Source organism: Pempheris klunzingeri, chromosome 21, assembly GCF_042242105.1.
Source record: "Pempheris klunzingeri isolate RE-2024b chromosome 21, fPemKlu1.hap1, whole genome shotgun sequence".
Classification (NCBI taxonomy): domain Eukaryota; kingdom Metazoa; phylum Chordata; class Actinopteri; order Acropomatiformes; family Pempheridae; genus Pempheris; species Pempheris klunzingeri.
This window is the reverse complement of record NC_092032.1, coordinates 6892906-6916617: the sequence shown is the minus strand read 5'-3', so window position 1 is coordinate 6916617 and position 23712 is coordinate 6892906. Positions and strand designations below refer to the sequence as shown.

Below are 23712 nucleotides of genomic sequence, written 5' to 3'. Positions count from 1 at the left end.
GCTCCTGAATGTGGATACCAGGGCAGGCTCCCTCACCGCTGCACCGGCAACAACAGCTTCAGAGAAGGAGCCAAGTAAACATGTATTTAACAGCATTTTAATAGCAAATTTCCTCCAGGGTTCCCCGTACGTACACTGTTGTGTCTTCATTTCCTACTGGGCCCGCTTCACTTTGAAAGCTCTGTGGGTTGTCTCCTCCTGACTTTCCATCATTCTTTGTATTATTCTCCTCATATCTCTCTTCTCCATCCACCTATTAGTCTGTCACTTTTAACTCTGCTCCAGTATCTCCTATTAATAAATATTCATGGAGCTAAGGCATCTTTGTTTTTGTGTGGTTCTCTCAAAGTGATATTGCTAGAGGCATTATTGAGTGTGCCAGCCACCGCCTGTGAGCTAAAGGTCCTGATATGTATTCATAAAATTACCCATGAGGCTATGAGCTCAAATTGCAAGACTGGCAAAAAAAAAGACGTGAGGAAAAAAAAAAAAAAAACTTTACTGAAGTTTTGATTCCATTTTGTCTGCGAGAAAGCAGCAAACACATTCTTGTATCCGACAAGAGTTTAAAGTTCTCCTTGAAATGTGGGGGGCAGAAGATATTGTTGGGTGCAAATGTATTATTTTTCTTTATCCTGGTGGAAATTCAAGTGGAGCAGCCCGTTGAGACTTAGCTTACCTGGAGCGGTGTGGCTTTGACCTCTGCAGTAATGGGATTCTGATTGGCACCATGGGTGCAGACGACATATTGCGCCTTCCCACTGATGATGCTACAACAATAAACAAAGACAAAGCAACCAAATGTTCTGCTTCTTACAGAGACTGCTCGTTTCCCTTCCATCACTCCAGCCATTATCGACATACTTCCATTCAGGGTTGGGGTTAGGGTTCATTCCCCGACATTGCTCCATTTTGCTCACTGCTTCAAAGCCAAAAGTATCAGCCAGTAATTAATAGTAATTATCCATAATCCAAGAGTACAACATCCCCGATGCACAAAGCTGCTGATCCCGACAAACTGAGCGAACTAAACTCAACATGGCCCTTAAGTGGGTTAACTAAGTGAAGCAATTAAATTTCAATCTAGCATCCAGGTGTTTTCATATGTAAGCCAATTGGGTCAAATACTCGGTTAATAAACGTTTTTTTAGCACGTGTCTGCATTCAGCGTTGGCTGTAAATGAACAACACACCAGGGGTTGAGGGGGTGGGTAGCGGGTTGGGCGTAGAAGCGAAGGTGCGGCAGGCTCAGAGAACTCTCAGGCTTAATTATGTGTGATGAAAATGAAATAGAAGCACATAAGTGGCTGGTAAAAAGGCCTTGGTGTGTGTGTGTGTGTGTGTGTGTGTGTGTGTGCATTGCCATTTGGCAGAATGGATGATTGAACAACATACACACAGAATGAAATTTACTGTACAATATATATTTGTTCCACCTGATCTCCTCAAAAGTGCGCCCACACACACACACACACACACACACACACACACGCACACACACTTCTACAACGATACACACCACCGGGCTCTTCCCCATTGACATGTAGCTTGCAGCTGCCGTCTTAAAACAGATCAGCCTGCCTGCTAACGTGTTACCTGCTAATTGCCTGTTCTACCTCTATCCCCCTGGCCTGCAGTGCATTGTGGGAAGTGGAAGGAGTGAGATCTCAGTACCAACTCTCCTGGGGTGGACCTAAGCTCCCAACCTCCCCCTAATTATATCCTTCTTCGCCATCTCTCCTTCCCCTCTCACTAGAAAGCAGGCAGTTAGAGGAAAGTGGAGGCAATGGGAAAATCATGGCAGATTCTTTGTATCATTCTTCTCCTAAATGTCAAGTTTTGTTTCAATTTGTTAGCATTAGAAAATACTTTTACTGAGCCACTGCAGTTACAGTTCAATTTAAAGTCCTCAATGCATAATATGCAATTTTTACACAGGTCAATACGCTGGCTCACAGACAGACAGACAGACAGACAGACACCTTTGAGTAGTCAACACTCATAAAAGAGCATGTCCATCATTTGTGACATACACATTTTGGGTCTGGTAGGGCTGCTTGTAACAGCCTCAACTGATGACAGAAAAACCCTCTTGAGGAAAAAGCAAGAAAGATCACTAAGAGCAGCCAGGCTGCACAGACGATGATTTATTTTTTATTTTTAAACAGGTGCAGGGTCAGTCCTTTTGCCTTCAGTACTGTTTTATTCATTCGTACAGTTGGCGAGCAGAGAGAGACACACAGGAGAGAAAGATGCTGCAGGAACTGGTTTAAGGGCAGAAAGGCCAGCTCTGGCACGCATCAGTTTCCATTATTATTTGATTAATTTCATTTTGGTAAAGATGCAATGGACATGAACAAATTACTCCATGCAAGGGGGTTAAGCCTCTACTGAAGCTAACTGTTTAGTTGCACTGTCTGGCTGTGCTCATATTTACAGTGATACAAATTGGGAAAGTGATGCGCTTCAGTAGCCAATTAAGCCTTAGAGCTACACGAACAGCAGTGACCCAGCTGCTGAACTATGGCAGCGAGCTTAAAAATTACACCACTTTAAATTATTTTAATGATTGTTTTGGTGAGCTGATGAGTGTCGCTTGCTTCTGTTGGATGTCCCACTCGAAATATTAAGTATAAATATAAAAAGTAACAAGATGTTACAAAACTGAGACGGCATGACAATAAATATCTTCCTATCTATAACCAGCCAAGATAGCAGCACAATATATTTTGTGATCCTTGTCACTGCATCGCAAGCTCAGTTCATCTCCGGTTCCCTGCACTGAGGTACAGTAAATGTGCCGCCTGCCTGCATCAATCCGTCCGGGCCATCCATCTATCGAACCCTCAGCATTACTAATGTATGCAGTTGGACATGCTATCCAAGCAGGAGTCAATCAAGAGGTCTTTACCGCCTCTGACATGCCAAGGCAGTTCAATAGAATCGACATGCTGGGCCTCACTGATACTGCTCTCAGCTAAAGACTACTGGCTATGGACCCGGTGACACAAAATGCACTGCGGAGGAGTGAGAGAGCTCCATCAGTGGGAGGAGGATACCGCAAAGATTCAAGGCGAGCCCAGGTGGAGAGGTGATATTAACCGGTCTTGTCATTTCATAAACGACATCACTGATTGGAGCCCTTAAAGGTAGTAACTCCCCGAAGATCGTACAGCATTGATTGGTTTGGGTTGGTAGCTAGTCCGCAGACTGTGAGAGGTTAGACTGCATTTGACCTGTATGTGTGTGTGTGTGTGTGAGAGAGAGACAGAGAGAGAGAGAGTACGTGCCTGTGTGTGTGTGTGTGTGTGCAGCATAAAACATTTGGCTCACCAACAGGCACACATTTTCTACCATTTATGCATTAATAAGTACTCATCTTGTTCTCAGTAATGACAATTTATTTAACAATCTTAATGACATGCAGCACAAAGAGAGTGTGCGTTATGTTTCAAATTTGTTTGCAATAAACAAAGACAGCAGATTCACTGTCACTATTTGATAATGAGCAATTTCAGAGAAGAGCAGTGAAATAACACCATGGTATTAACTGAATAGCAGGGAATAAAGGAAATAATAAAAGTTAATTGTTCTCTGTTATCAACAAGATACCTCTCGCTAATGTCACCACCCATTAAACTTTGGCAGCCTTCTTCCTTGTTACATAATCCTGATGTCTGGAGCAGACATCTCCTATGGCTACACCCACCTGGGGCCAGAATCTGAAACCAGGGTAGGACCCAAAGAGCAGGTGTAATTACAGAAAACGTTGGCACTCTCCCAGCTAGCAGAGGGGTTAACTCCTAGCGCTCTTAGCATCTCTCCTCCCTATCAAACCCCTGGGCGAGGGTCATTAATAGCTCGGGTGGTGACGGTGTGTAGTGTTGCGTTGAAAAGAAGCGCCACTGATAGACCAGAGGGGGCAATGTTTCCACTAAATTAAATGAGAGGCTGCATGGCCTTCTGGTGATTAATGGGAATGGCATGAGATGTAAAGAATTGCTTGAAGGAGGGCATGCAGGTGTATGTGTGTGTGTGTGTGTGTGTGTGTGTGTGTGTGTGTGTGTGTGTGTGTGAGAGAGAGAGAGAGAGATGAAGATTTAGAGAGAGAGACAAAAACTGGGTTTGTGTGTGTTTACATCTAGGCCATAGGTTTTGTATTTGTGTCCATAAATGCATTTCAGGTCAGGATGTGTGGAAGTTTTTGGGCTCTAATGAAAAAGAATGTATCTATATTTAATGTGGGGGCACCCCAAACATTTGTGCACGCACCACTAGAAACAGTATGTGTGGGTTAAAGTAATGTGCTTGAGGACACTCCGACAGTGTGTAAGACTGCAAAATATTGGAGGAGAAGCGGGAAATTTATATAAAGGGTCACTGAAACTGATTATTGCTGCACTGACTGACTACGTTCTTATCAACATTTCAGCTACGATCACAATTCAAACTATTTAGGTGACGGAAACAAAGAATATTGCAATAAAGTAAAAGATGCCCTCTAGGAAGCTCCACAAACCACAACACAGAAATATACAGTGTTTTTCCATTATTTCATTTTTTTTAATTGGAGAATAAAACTCTTGAGATGCGCCATCTCGTTTTCAAAGGGGTCCTCTAATGAGAATACACTATGTAATATATTCACTATGTGGCCACACTAAACTTTTGAGCTGGCAAAATGACAGAAAAGCAGCACTGCTACACAAGGGAGGTTTGCATTAATCTAAGTTTTTTTTAACAGCAAATTATGAGAGATGGGAACTTTATACAAAGGATTATAAAATTTGTGGTATATAGTTGTTTCAGCAAAGTCAAAGGTGAGGAGCTGTCACAAAAATACAGCCATAAGACCAGCATAGCACTAACAGCAGTCTGATAGTGTCTTTGGTTTTTATATCTGAGTACCATGAAAAGAACTCTATAAACAAAATGTAGTATCATTATTATTATTATTATTATTATTATTATTATTATTATTATTATTATTATTATCATTATTGTTATTATTATTATTATTATATACTTGCATTTATAGCTGAAATTTAAACAAATCATGCTCATAAACTTGTAGCCTAAAAAATAGAAAACAGTGAGTCACAAAAATTTCCGCACCTTTTTTTTGTAATTCAGGGAAGCCTTTTTAATTAAATGGCTGACCTTTATGTCGAGTGCTGACAGAATATTTAAGTAATCAATGAAAAAAAACCTGTAGAAACGGCCTCAGTGATAACATAAAAAAAGAGGGGAAACGGTTGAATGCAGAAAAAAAATACGAATATCTTAATTATGTGCAGGCATTTAACGGCAGAACAGAATTCTACAAGTCTAACATTTCCTACCTGCAGCCATCCTTTTTGCGCTAAGTATGTGTGACTGAAATATTATATTATTAAATTATAAAAAGAATATTTCCTGAATGCACAACACGCACCTTAAAGTTACAATCTTCACCTCTGTTTATAGCAGTTTGCATTACCAGAAGCAGCTCCACCATTCCTACGGGGGATTCACATGCTCCAGGGATTTACAAAATAACAGCACCATACATGTGCTTTACAACAATCGGAACACATTGTTTGTGTAAATACTCACTACAGCGACATAAATGTATGTGGCCCTTGTGGGGATTTGTGCACATCTTTGAATCGTGTCTCATCTATTGAACATCACCCAGACCTTCTAATCCCCATCACCTAGCATCACAATCACCATCATCTCCATCATCGTCCCGCATCAAAACTAAGTCATCGTGCTCCAGTAAGTAACATTACCTTGCTAAAGAAACAAAGGTCTGGCAAATTCAATACAATACTTTTTCTTTGTTTGACTGTTATTCTTTTCTTTTGTCAGTTGCAGCTCTATTGTACGCTCCTGTTCTGCTTGAAGGCTAAAGCACTGTTGGACGGTCATACATAATGAGCGCCTGCATTCATTGTCCTCCGCAAAAGATAACTCGCTCAGAATCGCTTTTCATGACTCAATGATCCCATTATCAAGCAGTTTTTATTCATCACTCCCCGTCGTCTTCAGATCAGAATCAAATATCTCGCTTGGGGAGGTTACCACATCGGCTCTATCACTGTGTGTGTGTGTGTGTGTGTTTGTATTTGTGCACACACAAGGTGAATTAGACAACAGAAACAGTATGATGACGCTGTCAGCACTTCTCCCTCCGTTAGAATTGGTGCGTCTGCTTCAGTGTCTGAGTGGGAAATATTGCCATATGGTGTTTTCTTCACTGACGAGGCTCTCTTCTCATGTTACCCATGGCGATATGGCTAACTCAGCGGGATGTCTGACGAGAGCGTGGCCAACTATTTCTTTGGTGTTTCTGATATTTTGTGTACTTCTTCACAACTCAATGCACTCAACACATTCTTAACTTATGAAGGAAAGGTGAGCTCTAAAAGTTGCCTATGAGTTCATTAACACGTGTTTGTCAGAGCTTGCACACTGTATGCTCCTCATAATAAGTCATTATCTGCTGTTATGGGATCATAACTAACTATGTCTTTTTTTAGCTTAACACAGTATTTTTTATGTATCATTTTATCATTTAACAGCTGTATCATTTTATGAGCCAAACAATACATGACCCAATATATAAATTAAATATAGATTAAAAATAGATTATTTTTCACCACAGAATTTTTTTGCTTTAGTTCTTCAACATCAAATGCCCAAATTATCAAAATTCTCGCTTTCTACATTATCTATAAATGTTATTACATAATTGGGTAATTATGGTAAACTTGCAATACCTGCTATTTTTGACCACTTGGTGGCATTTTACCACCGTTTAATTCGATATAGCAAACTTGTGAGCAAACAGTTGCACATTTCGACCTCCAGCTGATCCGCAGCAACATTATCATTCGATTCATGTTTCTGACTACCTGGGCAATGTAAGCTCGGCATTCCCTTGTAGCTCTGTTCTGGCCTCCCACAACTCCTGAGGGAGATATCTGGCTCTTTATCCTGATTAGTTGATTGTGCATAGAGCTACTGGAAGTTGCAAAATCAGGTGATAATTGTCTGTGTTTGTAACTACAACTGACCTCTGTTAAAACTTTAAGGTTAGGGAGGAATAACTGTTACAATTACAAAAAGGAATGGTAATAATAAGGCTGTGATGAGACACATATTCTGACACTCAGATGTGCTATATGCCTATCCGCCTACCAGCCCTCCCCATTACTAAGGAGACAGTGGGAACCATATGGGTGTAACTCCTCGTCATACAAGGCTGAAATGGGAGGAGGGTGAATTTTAGTGCAAATGAAACAAGGACCAATCTTCTTTTTCCAACTTGAAGCAACATGGATCAATGTGGTGGTTTTGATTTTTTAGAAACACTGGCACTCTAGAGGCTCCCAATCCTTTCTCTATTTATCACAAATAAACTAATCGTGTATTGGTTTTAAAAAGCCTATACACAGTGCCTATCCAAATCAAAATACTCCACTGATACAACTGCATTTACAAGATCGCAATACATAATACGTTACAATAAAACATATATAGAACCATGTTTAAACTTATTCTGAGTAGAGTGTGTCTTTCCAGATGGCATTCGCTATGCAAGCGCTGCCAAAATCTCTGTCAATCTCTACCAGTTACCAAATCATCAGCGTGGAGGTGGGGGCCGCAAGTGAAGGAGAGGTCAATGAGGGGATTAGTCATGAAACCCTGACAGGAGGCCCCATTATGAGGACGGCTGTAGCCGACAAAGACCGGCAGAAGACATGTCGAAAAAGGCCTCTCCATTAATAAAATGGGTCACCACATGAATGTTGAATGCGCTCTGCCGACAGTGAGGAAGAGAAAAATGCGTCCCGTTATGGCCGCTTTCTGCGCCCAAGAAAGACCCCTTTTTTGGCACAACAGAGTGAAATTGGCTGCCCTAAGTTGGAGATAAAAAGGCTTTTATGAGGAATCAGATTGGAAAATGTCTCATTGTGTCCATTGAGACGGTCAAGATCTTAATGTAACTCCACAGTAAACAATCAGTAATTAATCATTTGGTTTGTATGGGAGTATTAATGTATGGATCATGACAGGAATCAACTGTGCTGCCTGCATTATCTCACTGTGTGTGTGTGTGTGTGTGTGGTTGTATGGGAGTGTGTGTGTAGGTGGGGGATTTATATTGAAATCCTGCTGAATTAGATTTGGATTTATGGAATAAAATATGGGATAGATATTACTTGGAGGATATTCTCTCTCTCTCTCTCTCTCTCTCACACACACACACACACACACACACACACACACACACACACACAGGAGAGCCCATGGACACACACACACACACACACACACACAGGAGAGCCCATGGACACACACACACACACATGAACTAAGCCTTATATGTGGAAATACTGTATACAATATGACACCACCACATCACATATATACCAGCGAAGCGTGAGTTGTTTAGCCATGCGGGGCATATCAGCAGTGCAGTCTTCCAGTCCGAAACAAACATTCAATTTGTTGTCTGTGCTGACTACTAATAGTGGCAAGCCCACTGGGAGAGAAATCAATGCACAAATATAAGATCTGCATTATCAGCAATGCAGTGGTCAATAAGAAAACAAGTGCATCAAGTTGAAGTGTAAACTTCAGCTTCTGAGATGAGAAATAAATGTCGTTTCATCCAAGAATGGGGATTTGTTCAGGCGATGCGCCTCCTGTCCTCTGCTCCGCTGATAAAATCTTCATGTCACTTGTAGCTTTGCTCCTCATATCTCTGGACTCGGTCGATTCCTCTGGCCTGTGATAAATAGTAAGGGATTGGCTTTTACACCTTCTGTGGGTTCAATGTCAGTGACATGGCGGCTTATCACTTGATTTTATTTGTACATAAAGCTTTCAGTGTACTTGATTTTATCTCACAACTGAGCTGTTCTGTACCATTTACACTGTTGCCAGGATTTGTTTTCTATTTTCGTCCTTACTGGGAAATACTGACATCAGTTCTTTCAGTAAGAGACGGCACCGCGGGTGAATGTGAAAGAGCTGCATTGTTTGAATTTGGACTTTTTACTCCTGTGGTTCTGACCACAAGCAGTGCTATAGAGTCTAACGTTTAGTTTGACGTCATAAACATTCATATCAAATTCCTGCAGCTGGTTTCATGCTATTCAGCTGAATAACAGTTGGTGCAGCAACGCACAGAAAGACAAGTAACAATGAAGAGAAACACTGCAAGCTAGCAGATGTACAATAATAATGTATTTAAGAACATCAGCTTTGCCAGTTTTTTGAGAAAGGAAATTAATTCAGTGTGTCTCAAGATCTGAAGTAGACACACGATGCATTTTAGTGAAAAACACTTAATTTAAACATAACTTTTGTTCTTTTCCAATATTTCAAATCATTTAGTTTAAATTTTTTTCCCAAGTGGATAATGTCACGGTGCTTTTTTCATGTATGAATAACAAATGATTACAGTAATGACTTGTTTTTACTCCATACAAATGTCAATGAGTGACAGTTTCTCTTTCACTATTTTTAAAAATCTTATATAAATTGGCTTAAATAGTTGTTAATTTTGAGAAGTCCTTACTACTTCGTCTAAAAACCAACTGATCTGGGAAAGACTGCTGTTTCTAATCTCAGCATCCTGCTTCTAAAGTCACCAGTAATGTTGAAGCGCTAAAAAGTGAGCTGGATGCCTTTCCTCACACAACCTCCACCTACGGAGGTCTGTCCAGGCAGCCTCCTTTACAGTCACAGCTCCACTCAGACTGGAAACAACTGAGCACTGTTTGTGTTATCAACATTAGAAAATGAAATATCATGGCCCTTATGAAAGGACAGCAGAGTAGGTTTAAGATGAATTGTATTTGGAAAGGAAATCAGCAAACAGAGACTTAGCAGTCGAATCCATCTTTCTTTCATCCCTCCGTTTGGATGTGAGAGTAGCAGGGCATTTAAAAACCTCCTCTGTCTTTCCTCAAAGGCAGCAAGAAGAATCTGTGCTAGGAAGAGGGTTCACATGCCAATACTCTGGGACTTAAGAGTCCACCTGAGCACTCATACTCACCGTTAACGACACGCACGTGCCCTTTAACAAAGAGTTTGTTTGTTGTAGCACAACACATCCATAATTCAAACAAGCAAATTCAAGTTTTTATTTCTCATAATGGCAACACATGCAACTTATTCTGCTTCACAAAGAATTTTCTGAGCAGAAAGCATTCAATACATTTTTTATATTATCTTTTTTTTTTTTTTTTTCCATTTTTCCATCCATATTGTATTGGGTCTGTGTTGTGATGCATTGTAGTTTTCAACCTAGATATATTGTGTGTGAATACCAGTTTCTAAATACCTGAATTTAGCTCTCTATGGAGCTCTTTTACAGTCGGAACCACATATAAGATGACACACTGAATGCTCCATTTAAATGTCTGTGGAGGAGCAAAACAATCAGGCAGTGAAGGCAAATTTAGTCTTATTACTTATCACATATTATTTTGCTCTAAATGTAAAGTTAGTGTAGATTTAGCCACTCTTTGATCTTTTAATGGCCATCCTGCCAAATGTTGGCTGTGCAATTACCTCATATTACCCTCACCATTCATATGATGGTTAAATATGGTAGAAATATGCCTGTGTAACTGCGGTTTTACAGGGTTTGGAAAAAAAACAGCCTACAGCCTTGCTAAGAGATCTGATGGGCTGTGCTTAGCATTCAACTAGAAGCACCGTTGTACCAAACTCCAGCATGCCAACATGCTCACAATAAAAACGCTAATATGCTGATGTTTAGCAGCTGTGACTGATGTTATTTAGTTTTTGCTCAAAAAGTAAAACTGGTCAAAGTGAACATTTCAACTTGATTATGGCAATAAAGATAGTTAAGAGATTACAATTCATCCTGTGGGGAAATTAGAAATGTGAGCCATGGCAACTTAAAACCACATATGTGAACCTCATGGTGGCGCTAGAGATCACGGGCAAGTTATTTTAATTCATCCTCTAGACACCATGGATATCTGTACCAAATTTCATGACAATCCATTCGATAGCTTTCAAAGTGGTAGACCACCAGGCTGACAGAGTGACGCTGCTGGCATGGCTAAAAATGTGGACATCCTCCCTAATTAGAGCTAATTAAGCATCTGAACCCAGGCTTGATTGACAGGAGAAACATTAGCACGCATGGTATTTCAGTCCCACCGTCCAGGAATATGCCCCCACATTTGTCCATTGCCATAGAGGACATAGACGTGGCGACGCTGGTCCGATCTTGCCAGCAGCCATATGCAGATGACTGTGCACAGGCAGCTGTGGCCTCTAGATATGGTGCACTACACTCTACTGCTGCCAACGCCATGCACCTCATCTCCTGCCTCCGCCTATCGCATTTTTCAAATCCGCCCTCTCCTCATATTCTTCTTTTTTTACCTTCACGGTTCACAAGTGTATTGCTTGGGGAGGATTTTGCAGCTGATTAATATCAACTTAATTGGATGGGGGGGGGGTAGGCAGCTTCTATATTAATATGTAGAAACACACCCCCTGCAGCTGGCTCTAGATGGGCACATGTTTGAGTAAGTGATTGTGATTGGTAAATGCTCGTCAAGTACACCACTGGAAACTAATTCTATGTTATTGGTGTCATTATCTATATTGACACGCATTTAAAAAGCAAAAATTCAAAGCAGGAGCTGCATGAAGACAATAAGGGGACCACGGGTTGCCTTGTGATAAAACTCAGATGGGACCGATACATCATTCAAGGATTTATTTCGTCTTTGTCGGCTTGCCTCTGCTTCTCTGCAGGTCGAGGTTGGTTTTCTGTCATCCCAACACCTTTACTCATGCATCCTTTTCAAAGCCTTATCAAGCAGGCACTTCCAGAGCATTCAAACAGGGCGAGTAAAAAAGTTTCTGCCCAGGCTGATAAAAATTTCTTTTGAGCTCCACAACCTGGCCGTCTGCGATGTAGGTGTTGAAGGAAGGAGGAAGAAAGGGACAAAGGGAATAAAGAGGCAGCTGGAGTTGTTTGGTCACATGTGGCTGGCTAATTCGGTGCTGTCAGTACCCAGTAACACAGATGCAAGGAGATAAAGTGAGGTCAGGTGTCACACTGATAAACAAAGGTCAAAAGCAGAACACATCCGCCAATGTCTCATTTGACTATTTATTAGAATCGTTGCCATTTCTTTAGCGAACACTGACAGTGCTCAGTCTTCATGCTGAAAGTAAACTGACTCAACCACAAGCCGTGAATGGAGAAGAGTGATTCCAGTGGCAAACTAGAGGTCACCAGTTAATAAACCTACCTACGCTTCGTCTCCCAGTGGACCCACGAGTGTAGGAAGGCAGCTCTCTGCCTCCAACTGAACTGACTGAAAACACGAAGGAAATAAATAAGAGAAACATTACCCTGCACACTCTGAAGTGAGAGGGAGGATAAACACGAGCAGGGAGGGGAGAGGGCAAGCGCAGGTCAGAGGATAGACTCCGGCCGCTGAGCAATTTAATCTTACAATGTGCTTGTTATCTAATCACTCCATTCAGAAAAAGTCACCACATACTGACTGAGTGTTGCTGCAACACTTAGTTTGAAGCAACTGTCCCGGTAAAATTATAAAAAGCAATTTATGTTGTACTATGCAACCACTCTGGTGCTGTATTTACATACAAATTTGAGTCCTATTTTTCTTGGGGAAATCTTTCACTACCTTTGTGTGCCAGTTATGATGAGTGATTTCAGCTCTGTCGTTCTTAGTAGCACTCACCACTAATAAGTTAGTTGATGGACAATATGCTGCATTGCTTTACTGCACAAAGTGATATTACTTCATGGCACAGAACCGTAAACGCAATCGTCTCGGCAATAATGGTCTGATAATGGCAATATCATCTTTGCATGAGTCAGAGTAGCATATATGGAAACAATGCCGGGGTGGACAGCAAAGTGACAGGGCAGAATGACTTGGGTGTATGATTACAACCACTTTACAGCTCTGACCTTTGAGTGGCAACCACAACGCTACATCCCATTAAATATGATAAAAGCGAATTATAGCCTTTTTGATGTGTGAAATACAGACAAATGGGTCATTTGAATACACCCATAGAACTACCATGTGGTGTAGATGTCCAGATTACTGGTCCAACCTCTTGGCCTGTCCCTACAGCATGGCTTTCTCCCACACAATGACTAATGCAGACTGCTGATTCAAAAAAAAAAAACGGGCTAAAATGCAGAGCACAGGTAAATAGATGCTTATGGTGGCACAAAGAGAGAGAGACAGATAGAGGGAGAGAGAGAGAGACTAAGGAGGGTAGACAAGTGGAATGACTTATTCAAGAGGGAAGTGGGCAGAAAGAAACATGAAATTAGCACAAATAGATTATCTGTCAACTACAGGCAGGCCTAAGAGCAAGCCAAGCCCTGTGGAGGGAGAGAGGGGGGAGAAAAAAAAGCAGATTGACTTCTTGTTTGTTCCTCCCTTAGGGGAGATCCGATTGAGCCATCACTCACCAAATTGCTGATCTGTAGTTGAAACAGCTGTATCCAAAGCACATGTTCACTGAACTACACAGCAATTAGAATGCACCAACAGTGTGACCCATGGACTGTGGGTGAGGTGAACTGTCTAATCTTCTACATCTTTTATATTTTCGTGTGCTTCACATGAAAGCTTTGCTTCAGCGTACTTCTGGATGTTAGTGAGTTGCTGCAGCGTGGACTCACTACGATAATAATATCGTATAGTAGCTTGGACGCTCTTGGAGATTTTGGTAAATGTGTCTACTTGCTTTCTTGCCAAGGTTTGGGTGAGGAGATTAGAATATAGATTGAAAACAGCCAGACAATCTGTTTCCTCCTGAGTCCAAAGGTAGAAAAAAATCAGACTACCGGCACCGCTAAAGATTATTGATATATCTCATTTGTGAAATCCACACAAAAACCAAAGTGTAAAAACAATATCCAGGTGTCTCCTGGAAGTTACTGCTTCCAGCCAAGAAACAGTCCATAACCCCATCAGTTTTTGGATTTAGTTGCTTTGATTCTTTAGTGTTAACAATCAACCCATTTTTCTGAGTAATTTCACTTAATAATACTTCTGTACTCCTACTTTACATCACCTTCACTCTCTTTTTGCAACTTTTGCAAGGTTTTTTTTTCCTTTTGGTATTGCTGGTCCAAATAGTCCAGAATTTTGATTGTTGGATTTAGTTACCTCTGTACAGAGCGGGCTAGCTGTTTCCAGTACTTGTGCTGATCTGCGCTTACATTTTAACCATAGCCTGCAAACATGAGAATGGTATCAATGTAACTCTGCAAGTGAACATTTATTCCTATTTCTTAAGGCGCTGTATTCTACTTAATACTTGACACTATCACAAATGTGCCGTGTTGTTATTGCAATTAATAAAACATATACAATCCTTTAAGGGAGTGGGAATGATGACTAGAGTGTAAAGGCACAGTGACACATTTACATTCAGCGGGAGGTGATAATGGGAAGAGCAATACGATTGCTTGATATGGACTTACCCGTTTTAATATAAGTCAATTTTCATATATGATTTAATATATGTAATTTTTAAATATATCTTTTAATATATATCAAACCAAACAGTTTTTTAAAAAATCGAAACATTTTTCTTGAAATAACATCCAGATGGTTTCAAGTTCTCTCAATTTCTCACCTTACATTCTGTAAGTACTTAAAAGAAATATCTCTCTCTCTATCCACCAATTTAGCATTGCACTCCAATAACATTGTATGACCTATGATGGACAGTTTCAAGATAAAAAGGCTCAGCTGCAGATTTGGTCGTGTTTTGCTAGTAGTGACAACTGTAGCCTTGAGCCTCAAGCCTATAGTCCTAAGAGTATTGGTTAACTCACTTTTTCATTTCAAGAGGTAACTTTAGGGAGCAGTTGTACTCCTGAAGACCCGTAATCACACTTTTAAAATCTGGTTTTTAAAATCTGTGGAAATTCTCCTTAAAGAATAGCATCCTGCTGTTGATAAATGCCTCAAAAAACTTCCCTGCCCTCAGTCCAAATGAAAAACACAGCATCAAAAAATCTCTCCCACTTCAAAATCAAACGAGGGAAAAGGCTCTTATTGTACACTTAATCCATCTCAGATTTTCCCATAAATAAATTGGCATAATTGAGTAGCTGTTCCAGCTGACTGCAAATAATATACTTATCCTCAACTCTCAAATCATTTTCTGAAAACTCTAAGATTGGCGAAATCTTACAAACACCAGTTTACTGCAAAACCACTGAAAGAAATAATCTTCCTGAAATTATTATATGGCCACTTGCGTAGAATCACAAGAATCAATCCGATGAGGAATTTTTGAAACAAACTAAAGCTGTGCAGCTGCTTCGGGGAAAGAGGATATAATGAATCTTTAGTAAAGGATTGCTTTGACAGAGAATGAGGCCAGAGTGTAATGTCTGACTTTAAGCAGAATTCTGAAGCTCTTCTGTGTTGTCAAGTGATCCAGAGTTGGGAAATGTGTGCAGTTGACTGACTACTGAATTTGGTCCTGAATTTAGAGGCAAATAGTTAGACCATTCCTCCCTTCGTTTAGAAGCCAAATGATCTTTCCAAGTTTTGAACTGCCAAAGTTACACAACATGTGAATTCTACCACAGAGGAGAATTAAAACAAGACGGGGAGTTGTCCACTGCAGTATCCTCAGATGTTGTCGGTGTGGGGATTCACAGTCACTGAACAACACTTTTCCATGAGGCTGATTGCGAAAATGGTCGGTGAATCTCATAACCAATTCGCCCATTCAAGTTATAACCTGCAGTCAAAGGTACTGTTAACCCTTGAGGTCGTTTCTGACCTTCCCTGATAATTCCCCACGGCATGTATATATATATATATATATATGCTTTGGAAATTTAATCACAACTCCCACAGGTTCAAGAGTAAATTGGTGAAACTTTATTTTCCCTATCTTCTGTTTTGCTGTGCACAAACAAGCTGGAAATTTAGTTCACAATATGGGGCTTACATTATTTTGTATGCACTGATAGCAGGAAACAGAAGTCCATTACTAGATTGGACAGTTATTTAATAAATAGTATTGTCCTTGTTGATTTTGGCACCTAAAAATCATGGTGGTAGCATGTTATAAAAGTAGTGCCAAAAACCCCTCCTACAGTTCTTGCTATTACGTGTATTCTTTGGTGTTTATCCCTTGAGTGGGTGTACAGAAATGGAATGGGGCTGGGTCTTCGTATATTATTCAAGGCAGGGACCCAGAGCCCCTTCAGAGACAAGTCTACTCTGCACAGGAGAAATAGAGCGAGACAGGGAGCGGGGGACAGAGCCTGAAAGAGAGAAACCAAGGGCCAGAAAGTGATTCTTTAGTAGCCTGAATCTTCTCCAGCTTTAATTACACTGTATTGATCACAACGGAGGGAGGGAGCAAAGAGGGAGAGACAGTTGGCCAAATTGCAGGCTGTAGTTACTGTAAAGCATGTAAAAAAGAGAGGCAGAGCAATTATACCAAAGCCATACAGTAGATAATTAGAAAATCCTCCCAACTCTCCACTCTCTCTCTCCCTCCACACTCCCATTTAGCGGTGCTCTTACAATAAAACAGTGAGGGTGTCAAATTCATTTAAGTCACCAGACAGTATGTATTGTTCACATCCATCTCACTGCTTCATGCTTGGTTTGATTTGAAATTCTGAGCATTGATTTTTTTCCCCCAGTGCATTTGTTCTGGTCCTCCCTAGAAATCAGCCATAATAGAATGGCCATGCATGACACTTCTGGCTTCCCTGTAACAACTTTAACTACATGTTACAGATGCAAAGAGGTATATTTCTGCAAAGTTGCGCTCCTTCCCTTCCCTTTCTATCTTTTCTAGGTTGACCTACTTTGGCAAAGAGCTTAGGTTCCTTTCTTTTGTTTCTCACACTGTTGTGGCAAGGGCAGAAAATCTGCAAGCTCTTCTACTGTATTTCCCTCCACACCCCCTCTCACTCGTGATCCAGGCTGAAAGCAACTGAGTCCAGCACAGTGAAATATGCCAGCTTCAACCTCACTGCCCCTGCAAAATCGCTCCCGCCGAGTCTCACAGAACTGTATTCCGGGGGTTAAGGAGCTTATGTCTCGTATACGATGCATGGAGAAAGGGGCTGAACAGTGATTTGCCATAGGAGGGGGAAAAGGAGAGTGAAGCCTCTCTGTGTTGAGTGTATCTCATTATGACTGAACTGTGTGTTACCTTTGGTAAACAGTGGGGAACATTTCTCAGGCGAGCATCACTCTAAAAGCAGCGGGCTGGTAAACGACAGTGGCCCGATGGTGGCGCACAGCCATTGCTCAAATCTACAGCCCCACAGGGATGTATGAGTTTGGTCATGATTAGTCAGATAGAATAAATAATCTGCGCTTATGACAGCCTCCTTCGTTTCAGCGGGTGTTGAATGGATGCCCCGTTCAGCTCTTTTGTGTTAGTAAATTCCCTCCAGTTATTTTTGCTGAATGACCTTCTCAATCACAAGAAAAGTCAAAAATTCAATTTCTGAGCATGGCATTCATTATCATAGCCCCTTGTGCTCAAGGGTACCTGCCCATTTACAGTGCATTAGAGTGATATGTAGTATGGCTGTACTCCATTTTAATGGCATATTAAAGAAATCAACAAATTAGAGATTCATTGAATATTGAAAATGACTGTGTATCAGCCAGAGCGGCATGAGAATGACAACAACTAAGCTCTTATTATTTATTAGAATACTTATTATTACTCAATGCTAATCCTCAAACTCAGCTGAGAGAACTTTGATTTATTTTTTCACACAGCCACATTGGTTAATTGCTGTGACTGAGCAGGACACCGCTGATGTTTCTATCTGGAGTCGAGTCTGTCCTCAGGCTGTGCCACACTGCGACACAACCGCTGTTGTGAGCCACAGTCTGGAAGCCTGTCTTCAATTTCTACCCCTATCTTTAAATTGTTGTGATGTTCATCCACTGTTGGTGCACTTGTGTACTGCCAGCCTTTCATGTGTGAAAAGGAAAACAAGAGTAATTAAATCTTCCTTCCTTCACCCCTACAACCATATTCACATCTTTTAAATTGAAAAAGCACACAGAGTAAAACATATCCACTTAAGTCTATGGCCCAGTGACTGTTGTAGTAGCATCAAGAAGCGAGGGAATCTTTAGTCGCCTTTTCTGCTAACAGTATAATGGTGCCTTGTTTTTATGTTATATGACCCTCTGTGGATTCCATAAATCAAACACTAATTAGAACGCGCAGTGACCCGATGTCTGAAATGCTACTTCTAATGTCTACCATGGGCTAACAGACAGCTGAGTGAATTTGGCATTCAAAATAGAGTGCTTCAGCAAGCCGTAAGGAGCTTGGTTAATTAAGACATGCTGACAACTGGTGAACTCTGCTCATCATTATGGATCCGCTGCCTAATTGGAAAGAATGGTTAACGGTAAACGCATTTTTCTTCACTATTGGCTAGCTGTACTGTCCGCTGCAATATAAGAAGAAGAAAAACCACTGAGGTACCAGCCTATAGAGTCATCATTACACAATCAGTCCGAAACATGTTCCTTTAGAGCATAGCTATAGAGCACCCCAGGGCTAAAATTTCTTGTTGGACACCTATTGATCACACTTTTGTTGACTGGCACCACAACACAAATACAAATTTGCAATGATCTAAGCAAACCAAAACCAATCGACATGCACACCTGCAACTTTTGAGGTCCCTAAGGGGCCCTGGAGCAGCTGCCTTCTTTGCCCAGCTGGTAATCCAGCCTCAAGTCCACCACATGGCATATACACAGAAGAACTGAAGTCTTACCTGCCCTGGACTTTGATGTCAGAGATGGCATAGAAGTATCTGGACAGGTTGTTCTCATCCACCATCGTAGCTCCTGTAGCGGGCCGCAGCAGACGGATTCTCAGGTCTGTGATGGTAAAGAAGTCTCTCAGGTTCTTGGTAGTGTCCAGTTGGCCATAAAGCGAAGCCATGTTGTGGAGCCGGGGCCCAGCAAACAGTGCAAAGCGGTCCTTGATCTCAAAGCGCACTGTTTTATCATACTTCCACACATAACCTCGTGAGTAGTCCTCAGTGCAGATAATGTCCAGCAGGGTATGCTGAGTCAGGTCCTGCACTGTCTTGGGCTCCATGGTGAAGGCGTCCAGGCAATCAGTGGCATAGAACTGGTAGGGCTGCCAGGTTCGTCCATAATCCAGCGACTTTTCTAGGACCATCTGTTCGGGCCGGCCAGACTCAAAGGTGAGGACGATGTCATCGGTGAGTTCGATGGTCTTGTTCCAAGATAGCGTAATGTTGACCAGGAGGGCCTTTGGGTACTTCTTCCAAGATGTGGACTGCCAGAAGGTTGTGGGGTTACGGCCCTCAATGTCGAACATGAGCTCTGGAGGGTGGGCGAGTTCCTCTGTGGTGGCATCACATTCATTATTACACATGTAGGGGTTCTCCTACAGAGAGAGAGAGAGAGAGGAGACAACAAGACAGAGAGGGAGAAAAAATCATGAAAGGTTGTTAGTCTTAGCAAGAAATAACAAGAACAAATTAGCTAATTTTGAAGTATAAAGGCAAATAGCTGAGCCCCTTATCATGAAGAGAATTCAATGTATGCATCCCCTCACATGTCATGCCATTAGGACAATGATTTAGGGATGCGTAGCCCTAAGCTTTACATGAAACTAAAGCTGAATCACAATGAGGGTGTTATGTGCATAAACATGCTCTGCTGGGTGTAGTGTGCAGTCATATATGAATATTTGAAGCCACATAGCTTTACGTTGCACATTTATCTTCCGCCAATGCTTCTGTTGACTCCTTCATTACAGCGCATTTCCCACACCATGCCACTGCAAATATCGTGGCATATCATTCAAGGTTCTGAAATTAAGATGCATGTGTTGGAATTACAAGAAGAGTGTGGCCCGTGTGCCAAATGGTCCACTGGAACACAAATTCTTTGTAAACTGAGGTGATGAAATTACAATAAAAAAAAAAAAGTATCTGCAAGTATCCTGAGTAGTTCTTGTACCTTTCTAACTTTCCATTAACAATGAGCACATTGACGCTTTAGAACAAGTTGTGCACCTGAGTTTACCAACCTCCTTTGGGCCATTTAATCATCCCTCATATTTGAATTTGAATTGTGGTTTTCATAGTTTCCTTATATTCATCACATCCCTTGCTTAAAAGAGGTCTTTCTAAAAACATTTGTCCGATTTACCACAAATCATTACCAGGTGATGTTCTCTCCTTGCTCCCTGGGGGCTCCATCTTGCTGTCAGGGGGAGGAGGCACTCCTCCAAGAGGACCTTTCAAGTGCTACAAGCTCCAATTTATCAGGACAAGATAATCCACTACTTGATTAGGTGGGAGATGTCACCCTGTGCGTGTGCCTCTGTGTGTGTGTGTGGAAGTGAGTGTGGTGATGTGGCAAAGAAACAGGGAGAGGAGCAAGCCTCTGATGTAAGACAGTCTAATGAAGCACTGAAGCAGAGATCGAGTAAGTTAGAGGGAGAAACAGCACCATTCGCCTAATAAGCTTTGTAAGTTTTTCCCTGTCCTCCAAGGCAAGGTGACAATGAAACAGGGCTGTGTCAGGCCTTCTGACTGTTGGAGGGCCCCATTAATATCCTGTCTGGACCGTCCCCTACAGGCTTTCTCCTAGCAATGGACAGCGGTGGCTGAGAGGAGACGGAAGAGCAAGAAGATAGACTAGCAGTGGAAAATTCCACTTGGGTTTTAGTGTACCATTTCATGGTGGGAGGTTAGGTGTGCCATTAACTGCAGCATCTGGTGCACCGTGTATCTACAGACAGATGTGTAATAACTTATATGTGACAGTTATGCCTGCTTAGGGGTGTGGACAGTCTCTAAAAAACACTCTTGGCTTGCAGGATGGCTGACTGTGTCGCTGTGGCTTGTTGGAAATGTATATTCATCGAGGGAGACCTAAAACTGTTATGCAGTGACAGTACAGTGCTCTGCTTGGAGCACAGGTGTGGATTTGGAGGGGGGGGGGGACAACACCTTTTCTTGCCCCTGGTAATTACTGTTAATAATACTGCATTTCTACAGTATAATACTAACTGAACGGTAGACATACAGGTGCATTTTGGTCACTAGCACTTCCCCTTTTAAATGTTGCCCTTATATGCCTGAAATCCCAGTAAACGTCATTAGAGGCATCTATATTTTAATTCAAACTCTGCCTTGAAATCAAGTGTACTTACACATTATTCCGTTTTTGCACTGAGCAATTACCTCCTCATCCCCATACATGTAGATCTGTCTACTGTAAGTTACATTGGTAAAAACATTGGTGGGCAAAGTACTCAGATCCTTTACTTAAGTCAAAGTAGGAATATGTCAACGTCAAAACCCTCCATTACGAGTAAAAGTCATCCATTCAAAATCTCTCTTAAAGAGTAACACAACATGTTACATATTACATGTTAACATGTAATCCTGTCTTTGTTGACCTTGTGGTTTATCTTATCACCTTGCTGCAGTGGTGCACAGGTGGAATCTGAGACTCTGTGACATCACTGTTGGGTGTGGGTACAGGTTCAACAGAGAGGGCAGCAACTCACCCTTCTGCCAGCTGGTGCTCTTAAAGTTACTCTTTAAGTCAAAGTATGCACATATTATCAGCAAAAATGACTTGAAGTATCAAAAGTCAAAGTACTTAAGCAGAATGGTGTCTGTTAGAGTTATATTATTGTAAGATATTATTATTGGATTATCACTACTGATGATGAAGCAGCATTTTAAGGCTGTAGATAGTTAAAGTGGAGCTAATTTGAACTGTTTTATATACTAATGTGAATGTTTATGTTTAACAATTTATCATATTTAACAATATGTTCAATATATATATACAATATATTTTATATGTAAAATCCTTTTTTGAATAGTAACTACTCACCATGGCTATCAGATAATTGTAGTGGAGTAAATCTCACTCTGAAGTGTACTGGCGTTGAAGAATAATGCAGAAAACGTAAATACTCACATAAAGCACAAGTACCTCAAAGTTGAACTGAAGTACAGTAAGTAAGTGCACTAGTTACTTTCCTTGTAAATAGGAGATGCCTCCATGCTACCGTCAGCTGATAGTATGACAGAGCGAGTTTGATACAGACGGCTGTTGTAGTCTCGACCTTTGGCTCGATGAGTAAGAGTAAGCAAAACACTATTTGTCTTTATGTGAACAGCAGTATCATATATCATCTGAGGTCAAACTTTTTGTTCCTTCACATCTAAATCAGGCAGATCCACTGATCCAGGCTATTACGGTAACACACACACACACACACACACACACACACACACAAACTGCCATGCTCACCAGTACATCTCTGTAATCAGACAAAGATGTATCCCTATCGATCCCTGTGGCCGGGCAGCTGAGAATCTGCTGCGTGTAGCACATGGCAACCTTGGCCAGTCAACCAGCGCTCCCCCGAACACACAGGTTAAAAACCTTTCATTACCGTCTCTTCCGCTTCTTGCCTAACGACAAAATACTGCCTTTATGAAGATCAATAACCTCACCGGTCATCTTGGAGAGTAGACAAGAGATAAAATGCTGAGTATATGGCCTCATGAAAATCAATGGCAGATTTCTGTGTTTTACTTTAGGGCACCAATGAAGGCTGTTAGCCGATTAATGGTTTGGCACATATTAAAATAATTGACAGCACCCAGCACTGCAGCATTTCTGTAATTACAAAAGATGCTGCTACTAATCCCTGTGTGTTGATAAGTGGCCAGGACAGGGGACAGCCATCGCAGATTACAAAGCCAGCGCTGAGGTTGCTGGAGCGGATAAGTCACACTAAATTGGCACTAATAGAGATGCCGTCGACCCACCCAAAACACAGCAGCGGTTTAATCCGATTATTAGCATTGTGATGCAGTGCGATAGTGCGAGAGTGCAAGTGCGTGTTAGTGCAGGTGGGTGTTTGTGTATACTAACATGTATGTGGTTGTGGGTGGATTTCACATATCATCAGGAAGCTGCTCTAAATGTGTTTGGCATGGGCCCCATTACTGTCAGACTACAGAGGCTAATTTTACCAACCAAACAGAGAAATTAAAAAAATAAAGCAGCAACGTGTTTAGATCACAGTGAAGTATTTTTCACTTGCTTTTAGAAACGTTACAGATGGAACAATTTGCCTGATGCAGTCAACAGTTGAAAATCTAACTTTCAAACATTTTTAATATTAATTCTCAAGTCACATATGGTCTCTCATTGAGGCTCTATATAAATAACAAGAGGTGCTTTATATTTCAGCCTTACCTTACCAAAAACAGAGAACAAACCTTTATGTAAAAAGCTGTTAAAAGAATGTACGTGTCAGAGACAGAGGTAAAAGTTGGGCTTGATTATAAGCAGATATGGGTATACATATGCTAAAGAAGTTTAGAGTATAGGAGTTACTGAGGTTTTGACCATGTCTTGTTTGAGAATAAGATATGACCGTGGTGACAGCCTTGGCTTGGCTACACCGTTACCGCTGATGGAGGATGGGACTTGGGGGAATATAAATTTACTAACTCCCGACAAGCCATCTAGATAGATGGGCTCCCACCAATCAAACAAATCCGCTTGTGTGACAGATGTCTTGGACTTGATAGCAGACCGAATCCAGCCTATATCTTTTTCC

General features: G+C 41.3%; 1 protein-coding gene across 1 annotated transcript in view; it reads right to left on the bottom strand.

The window, feature by feature from the left end:
- Positions 1-23712, bottom strand: part of ntng1a (netrin g1a) — a 93697-nt gene that overhangs the window by 33882 nt on the left and 36103 nt on the right. Inside the window, exon 2 of the mRNA XM_070853188.1 lies at positions 18848-19491. Coding sequence (XP_070709289.1) covers positions 18848-19491 — 644 coding nt within the window. The remainder of the gene's footprint in view (positions 1-18847; positions 19492-23712) is intronic.